The following is an 8,926-nucleotide window of genomic DNA, read 5'->3' on the forward strand; positions in this document are numbered from 1 at the left end:
CCTGTAATCCCAGCTACTCGGGAGGCTGAGGCAGGAGAATCGCTTGAACCTGGGAGGTGGAGGTTGCAGTGAGCTGAGATCACTCCACTGCACTCTAGCCTGGGTGACACAGGGAGACTATGTCCCCACCCACCAAAAAAAAAGAAAATAAAGAAACAGTGATCTTATCCAACCCACTTTAGATTAGAAAATTGACACCCAGGGAGGAAAAGTGTACTCAAGTTTACAGAGCACATTAATGGCTTTCTCCCCATTGTTAGACTGTCCCAGCCCTAACCCAAGGCTGTGACCATGGCTGTGTCCCGGTAATAGGCGGTGCCTCTTAACCCTCTCGGTTGGTATCCTAGCCCAGTTTCTGCTTACTCAGGACAAATCACGTCCTGGGAGGTGAGGGTGGAAATAAGGGAGGGAACGGAGGCAGGGCAGACCAAGTCTCCAGAGGAGGTGGCTCTGACGCACAGCAGGGTCAGAACCCCCACCAGGAGAGAATTTAATTGATCATGTGTTCCGCTCACCTGCCTCAGCCAAGCCCTCAGGGCAGGGGAAGGCAAAGTCAGGATGCCCTTCGCACACACCCTCCTCTGGCCCCACCATCCTCCTGGAGTCACTAGATCCCACAGCTGAGAAGGACCTTAGGATTCGTACAAAGCCAAACCCCACTCCACAGAGGGCGAAACTGAGACTCTGAAGGGAGGCCTCAATAGCTCTGGTAAAGAAGGCGTTTAGGCTGGGCGCGGTAGCTCACGTCTGTAATCCCAGCACTTTGGAAGGCCGAGGCGGGTGGACTGCCTGAGCTCAGGAGTTCGCATTGGAAGGCCGAGGCGGGTGGACTGCCTGAGCTCAGGAGTTCGCAACCAGCCTGAGCAACACGGTGAAACCCCGTCTCTACGAAAATACAAAAAAATTAGCCAGGCGTGGAGGCGTACGCCTGTAGTCCCGGCTACTCGGGAGGCTGAGGCAGGAGAATTGCTTGAACCTGGGAGGCGGAGGTTGCAGTGAGCCGAGATTGCGCCACAGAACTCCAGCCTGGGCGACACAGCGAGACTGCGTCTCAAAAAAAAAAAAAAAAAAGTGTTTAAACACAGAAGATAACTAAATTCTCCTTCCCCCTCCCACCGAAGTGGCTGGCTCAGGCAAAACCTCTACCCACTCAGGCAGAGGTTTTCCTGCACCCTGCATCTGAGGCACCGCTGGACGCCAGGGAAGGGTGCCAGGCCTGGAGAGGGCAGGGCTCTCTCAAGGGGCCACAAACGCCGTCTCCGCCCAGTACCGTGGGTAGAGCGAGGCCGGCCGGCTAACCCTGGGCTGGCGGCCTTGCAGCGCGAGTGGCAACAGCAGCTGGGACCGCAGGACGCAGCACCGGACGTGCCTGTCCAAGTCTAGGCCAAGCGCAGCTGCCCAGGGGGCGGGGCGGGGCCGGCCGGAGCGGAGAGCGGCTGAGGGGCGGCGCCGGCGCCGGGCCCTGCCATTGGCTGGAAGTTACAGGAGGCGGGGATATAGCGGGGAGGAGCCGCTGGTCAAGCCCCACCGGGCCGCCACGGAGGGTCTGAGGCCAAGCTCCGGAGAGAAGGGATTTAGGACCCTGGGCCAAGTTGCACAGCAGGGAGAAGGGGCTGCGCTGAGGGGCGGGGAGAAAGGGATCCGCTTCCTTCCTTGAGAGTTGTGAAATGCCCCCGGTTGGAATTAAAGGCGGCTGCTGGGGCGAGGTGAAATTCAGCCAAAACCACCCAGTCAGGCAGCCCTTCTCAGAGATAAACAGTCCGAGCCAGCCCGGCCAGGTACCTTCCCCTCCACCCTCCCGATACTCCTAAGCCTTTAACGCGTTTACACACTCACATAAATAAACACACTTAGAACAACACACATACACAACTCACCACATGTAATAGGTCAAGCCACGTGCACGACGAAGTGTCGACAATTTCATATGGTTCAACCTGGTACACTCACAAACACACCTACCAACTCCTGGCTTTCACAGGGACAGGGTCACACACCCACTCTCCCACGGCATGGCACGCGTGCACACGCTGTCTCAAGCTGCTCCCTCCCCCTCACGATCATGTTACCCAGTTTTATTTTCTTCCCAGCACCCATGACTACTGACATAATTGTTTACTTGTTTATTGGGTTATCTGTGCCCCTCACTCCGGAAATGTAACCTCCAGCGGGGAGAATGACATGGTCAGTCCTGATTGTGCTGTAGTCCAGGACCTAGAACAGAGCTCCATAGACATTCATGGGCTCTGTACACACAGACACACACATTAACATACAGCCTGACACACAGCCTCATCCACACACGCACAGCCTCACACCTGCCCTTTGCAGCCACCCTGCAGTTTCTCCACACACGCACTTGATCTAGTGATCTGCGTCCACAGGCCCCTCCCCCAGCCCACTCACTCTGCCGTCACCAAACTCGGGGGAATTCTGCGGCCAGGCCAGGCCTGGAACACTCACCGTGAGTGAAGTGAACGTTAGGCAGATGCCACCAAAGCCATTCAGGGACAGCGCCAGGAATATCAATGGAGACAGAACTGGAAAGGGGAAAGCGGCAGATGAGGGCATTTGGGGAGCTGTGGGAAGCCAAGGGCAGGAGCTGGGGTACACATTCACTTTCATCCCACCCATTCTTTTCTTGTGGAGCCACAAGAGGACAGGCAGCTCACCTTCCACATCCCGGGAGGCCAGGGCCATGAGGGTGCAGGACGCAGCGAAGCAGGCGCTGTGGAGACATAGGGAAGGGCAAGGGGTTGGCCTGTGAGCGCCTCCCCTCCCCCTCCCCTGCAGCACGGTCCCTGTCCTCCAGTTCCCCATAACCCCGCCACCTCACCTGCCAACCAGCCGCACAGGTCGGGGGCCAAAGCGGTCCATGAGGATCCCCAGTGGCAGGGTGGTGGCGCTGAGCACGAAGGAACCGATGGTGAAGCCCAGGTTGAGCATCTCGTCCTGCCGGTCACAGCCCGGCCACCTGCGCTGCTCATCCTGGGTGCTGTTGGTGCTGTTCTCAGCTGAGGAGGGGAAAGGGAGGGCTCAGCACATGACAAGAGGAACAGCTGGGCACAGGAGACAGCAGCCTGCAGTCAGGGGGCTTGCTTTCAAATCCCATGCCAGGTGCCTTTAGGGGTACCCTAGAGTCACATCTCCTCTGACGGGGCTGCTCCAGAAATGACAGCAGTTAGTACCTGACCCTGGGATAGTCTAGCATACACATAGCCTGAGGCTTCAACGAGCTCAAATGAAATACTGGACATAAACGTATTTACCAAGTTGTAATATGCACTCAGTGTCCAAGCTTAGGGGGTTGTGGACCCCCAACAAGAAGTGCCCCCATATCTAGAGGCAAAGGCAAAGGCAGTGAGTGGTGCTCTAATGGCTATAACAAGAATTCATTCAAATGGCCAGGCGCAGTAGTGCATGCCTGTAATCCCACCACTTTGGGAGGCTGAGACAGGCAGATCGCTTGAGCCTACAAGTTTGAGACCAGCCTGGGCAACACGGTAAAACTCCATCTCTAAATAAAAAAAAAATAAAAGACATTTAGAAAGAATTCACTAAAACTTAGAGGACGCTTTCCCGATAAATGATAGTCTGAAAAATAATTACTAATACTTACTGAGCACTTAACTGTGTTCCAGGCACTGTTCTAAACGTAACAGCCCCATGAGTCAGTTAATAAAGTATCCCATTCCCCAGGTGATGAAGCTGAGGTACAGAACGAGGACCGCTCACTGCCCTCCAGTCCCCTCTAGAAGTCCACCTGGAGGACTTGTCCTTAACGGTAAACTGCCAACTCGGAGTTGTGACAAGTTAAGGAGAAAAGCTAGTGATAGGAGATAAAGGGTTGCTTTGCTTTACTCAATGCTCAGTGAGTCATGAGGTGGCTGCCCCTAGGCCTCCAATTTGTCACTTGGCAGCATTGCCAAGGGCAAACTCTGGGTACACCTAGGGCAGGCAGACAGACCAGGGTCTGAATTCCCACCACCAGCCTTACTAGCTGTGTTCCTTGACCAAGTAACTTCCTCCTTGTCTGTAAACTGGAGCAAAGAATGCCTAACCCACGACCTCCTTAGGAAGATTAAACTGGAGACAGTAAACAAAGAGCTTTGCACAGTGCCTGGCCCAGAGAAAGTGCTCCTGAAGGATCTGGCGAAGGGGTAGCTGACCTCCTGGTGGGTCATGTGGTAAGCACATACTCTAGGAGCTGGGCATCCACACTGCATGACACAGGAAGTTCTCAGCTCTAGAGTGACAGGTGCTACTAAAAGAACAAACCAGGCCAGGTGCAGTAGCTCACACCTGTAATCCCAGGACTTTGGGAGGCCAAGGTGGGTGCATCTCTTGAGCCCAGGAGTTCAAGACCAGCCTGAGCAACACTGGGAAACCCTGTCTTTACAAAACATATTTTAAAAATTAGCCGAGCATGATGATGCATGTCTGTAGTTCCAGCTACCCGGGAGGCTGAGGTGGGAGGATTGCTTGAGCCCGGGAGGTCAAGGCTGCAATGAGCCGTGATCACACCATTGCACTCCAGCCTGGGTGACAGAGCAAGGCCCTGTCTCAAAAAAAAAAAAAGAAAGAAAGAAAAAGAAAACAAACAAAAAAACCAACAAGGGGAAAAGGGAATGTGATATGCCTGGATACTAGGGGGTGGTATAGAACATCTGCCCTCAGTGGTGAAAACAACCTGACTTTACGTATCCAAAGGGCATGCAGACGGCAGAAGAGTAAGGGTAAAGGGATCTGTGCGTTAACATAAGGAAGAACACAAAGGCCTGGCAGATCCTGAGTGCTGACCAACCAGGGAAGGAACTGTCCTGGACAACAAAGAGTCTTTAGTACCAGCTGCCAAGGAGGTGGGGAAAGTGCTCAGACACCTGCAGGAAGCACGTAGGGCGTTGGACCACACAGCCTCTGGGGATCAGGCTAGCCCTGTAATTTAGTGATCTTTGTGATCACTGTTCATTTCTCTACAGGTGTTTTTTTTTGGAGACAGGGTCTCACTCTGTCACCCAGACTGGAGTGCAATGGTACTATTACAGCTCACGGCACCTTTGACTTCCAAGCTCACTGTAGCCTTGACCTCCCGAGCTCAAGTGATACCCCCACCTCAGGCTGCTGAGTAGGTGTGTCTACAGGTGCACGCCACCACATCTGGCTAGTTTTTGTATTTTTTTCTAGAGACGGGGTTTTGACATGTTGCCCAGGCTAGTCTCGAACTCCTGGGCCCAAGTGATCTGCCTGCCTGGGCCTCCCAAAGTGCTGGGATTACAGACATGAGCAACTGTGCCCGGCCTCTCTACAGGTTTATCTGCATTGGTTTATTCATTCTACACCCACTTACTACACACCAGCACTGTGTTGGGACAATGTGTCAAGTAAGAAGAAATGCAAAGATGATTTAGACCAGAAGCTGCACACCAGTGACCAGCAATGGCCCCCACTCACGTTTTGCTTGGTTGGCAATGTTGATCCATCCTTATAGTGTTGTGAATTATAATTGGGTGCCAGTTTAAATTTAGGAGTTATCTCATAAAAATCCAGATTTTTGACTTCTCTTTAAAAAGTTAGAAGATCTGGGCATGACTGTAGCTGAGTGGAGGCCATCCCTTTTTGCCAGGGCTTGCCTTCTCAAGGTCATACACGTCCTCACCTCTCTTTTAATTCCCATACATTTGCTATCCTACACCTGCCCTGCTTTACCCAATTATTAGCAAATGCCTGGCCCCAACTGGCATTTCCATTTGCAGTCCCTGAATGAGACACTGTTCCTGCTCCTAAGTGTTTGATTATCAAATGACAATTTCCCTCACAAACAATCCCACTAGCATGCAAATTGACACCTACTTCGTGCTAGTATTTTCTATAGAGAATCTCATTTAAACTTTGCAACAACCCTAAAAGGTGAGTACAATGGTCACCATTTTCTAAATGGTAAGGATCCAAGATGCAAAGCACTTCAGTTACCCAGCTTTTAACAGGCAGGCTCAGATTCAAACCCAAGATAATCTCCAAAGTCAACAGTTTTCCACTGCACCAAAGGGCCTCTGTGTTACATGCGCCAGTTTGCTTAGTAAGTTTCTCAAGCACACGTCAGTGCCAGAAACGACCATGTGCTCTTCCACTAAAGGAGAATCCAGTCCCATGAACTGCTAATGACTTAGTGTCAATTTATACATTCATTCCTGTTTTATCGATCAGCCTTTTATGAGTTTCACCAATGAGTTCATTCATAAGGCTTGATCACTCTGAGTAGTTGGATAAAATCCAGATTCTGAACTAAGAGGGGAGCCAGCCCAAGATGCCAAGACCTCTTAGAGTTGTGTCCATGTTAATGACAAAAGAAAAGGTCTTCGGCAGGGCCGGGCGCGGTGGCTCATGCCTGTAATCCCAGCACTTTGGGAGGCCGAGGCGGGCGGATCACGAGGTCAGGAGATCGAGACCATCCTGGCTAACACGGTGAAACCCCGTCTCTACTAAAAAATACAAAAAAAAAAATTAACCGGGCGTGGTGGCAGGCACCTGTAGTTCCAGCTACTCGGGAGGCTGAGGCAAAAGAATGGTGTGAACCCGGGAGGCGGAGCTTGCAGTGAGCTGAGATCACACCACTGCACTCCAGCCTGAGCGACAGAGGGAGACTCCATCTCAAAAAAAAAAAAGGTCTTTGGCATCAACCCCCCCACCCCAATGTTTATAGACAAATAAAGCAAAGCATAGCATGGGACGGTGATTAAGCTGGGCTTCGAAGCCAGGGAAAGCAGTTTTCCCAATATGTGGTATGCACAGTGTGTAGGCACTCCAGATGGGTTCAGGAAGTAACATGGAGCCGTTTTTGAGGTTTCATAGTTATTTGTTATTTGAATGTTTATTTAACACATACATTGGCCAGGTGCAGTGGCTCACACCTGTAATCCCAGCACTTTGGGAAGCCAAGGCAAGTGGATCACTTGAGATCAGGAGTTCAAGACCCAGCTGGCCAACATGGTGAAACTGTGTCTCTACTAAAAATGTAAAAATTAGCTGGGTGTGGTGGTGGGTGCCTATAATCCCAGCTACTCCAGAGGCTGAGGCAGGAGAATCACTTGAACCTGGAAGGCGGAGGAGGTTCCAGTGAGCTGAGATCACACCACTGCACTCCAGTCTGGGCTACAGAGAGAGACTCCATCTAAAAAAACTAACTAACAAAAAAATAAATAAATAAAACAAAATAACATAAAATAAATAAAATAACATAAAAAAATAAAATAACAAAATAAAAATAACAAAAAATGATGTATATATGTACGAGAAACACATATGTATATGTATAATGTGTGGGGGTGGGTAACAGCAAACTCAATATTCCAAGAATACTACACGTTAGAATGAAACTATTTTTTTAAGTAGACTGATTCAAAAGGAATTATTAGTAAATAACAGTAGCTATGGCACATAGAAATGGTAAAATCATGAAGGTGAACTGCAAATGACTAGGTCTAGGAAACACTGGAAAATGGGATGGTTGTGAAGCATCTGGAGTCTGGAAGAGCCAGGTTCAAATACTAATTCCACTAGCTGTGCTGCAGAAACTCTCTGAGGCTCCATTATCTTATCTAGGAAATGGAGACAGTGGTCTCAATCACCTGAGAGGCTGGCTCTGAGAACTGTCACACATACACACACAGTGAACACTCACAAAATGATCCCATTTTCTTTGTCTCCCTGCTTACCCTTCCTTTCCTAACCCCATGATGCTTCCCTTTCCTGCCTCAGACATGGTCACATTCAGCAAATACACCTTAGGGGTTGGGTGCGGTGGTTCATGCCTGTAATCCCAGCACTTTGGGAGGCCAAGACAGGAGGATTGCTTGAGTCCAGGAGTTTGAGACTAACCCTGGCAACATAGTGAGACGCCATCTATACAAAAAATCAAAACATTAGCTGAGCATCGTGGTGCACACCTGTAGTCCCTGCTACTCCAGAGGCTGAGGTGGAAGGATCACTTGAACCTGGGAGGTGAAGGCTGCAATGAGCTGAGACCACACCACTGCACTCCAGCTTGGGTGACAAAGTGATACTCTGTCTCAAAAAATAATAATAATTAATTAATCAAATAAAATTTAAAAATTAGCCAGGTGTGGTGGTGTGCACCTGTAGTCCAAGCTACTCAGGAGGCGGAAGTGGAGGATTGCTTGAGCCTGGGAGGTCAAGGTTGCAGTGAGCATTGATCATGCCACTGCACTCCAGCCTGGTGACCGGGTGAGACCATGTCTCAAAAACAAACAAACGACAACAAAAAAATCTTAGAATTGGGCTCTCGCTGGTTTCTCGTCTATGGCTGGATTCCCCCAGGAGAGCCCTGGGCCATTGGAGGTCGGGGACATCCACACTATTCCCATGAGTCCCAGTAGAAAGGTTCTGGAGTCCAATGTGAAACTGAATCTTTACTCCACCCTTTATTTACTAGCTGTGTGACCTCGCACAAGTTACTTAGCATCTCTGAGCTTCAGGTTTCTCTTCTATAAAATGGCGTTAATAATAATAACATCTGTATCACAGATTTGTAGTGAGTACTAAATATCTAACTAACAAATAGTAAATGCCTAAAGAACTTTAGCAACTGTTTTATTTGGGCACTTATGCTGGATATAGAGTAGTTTGTGATAAATTGAACTGCTTCTGCCTAAATTCTGAGAAACAGAGGCTCCGTTAGCTGTGATACCCTTATAGGTAGGTCAGAGGATGCAACCAGGTAACCCCAAAGCCAATACTAGTGAATGCTTCAATAATGAGTTCCAGGCCAGGCACAGTGCCTCACTTCTGTAATCCCAGCACTTTGGGAGGCTGAGTGAGAAGTTCACTTGAGCCCAGGAGTTCAAGACCAGCCCTGACAACATAGTGAGAACCTGTCTCTACAAAAAAAATAAAAATAAAGAATTAAGCC

General features: G+C 49.9%; 1 protein-coding gene across 2 annotated transcripts in view; it reads right to left on the reverse strand.

The window, feature by feature from the left end:
* SLC43A1 (solute carrier family 43 (amino acid system L transporter), member 1) overlaps positions 1 to 8,926 on the reverse strand; it is a 40,383-nt gene that overhangs the window by 13,529 nt on the left and 17,928 nt on the right. For both annotated transcript variants that reach the window (XM_011963411.1, XM_011963410.1), the window contains exons 3-5: positions 2,837 to 3,014; positions 2,673 to 2,728; positions 2,464 to 2,540 (exon numbers count right to left, since the gene is read on the reverse strand). In XM_011963411.1, the coding sequence (XP_011818801.1) occupies positions 2,464 to 2,540; positions 2,673 to 2,728; positions 2,837 to 3,014 (311 nt within the window). The remainder of the gene's footprint in view (positions 1 to 2,463; positions 2,541 to 2,672; positions 2,729 to 2,836; positions 3,015 to 8,926) is intronic.

The sequence above is a fragment of the Colobus angolensis genome, unplaced genomic scaffold, assembly GCF_000951035.1.
Source record: "Colobus angolensis palliatus isolate OR3802 unplaced genomic scaffold, Cang.pa_1.0 Scaffold61, whole genome shotgun sequence".
Lineage (NCBI taxonomy): Eukaryota > Metazoa > Chordata > Mammalia > Primates > Cercopithecidae > Colobus > Colobus angolensis.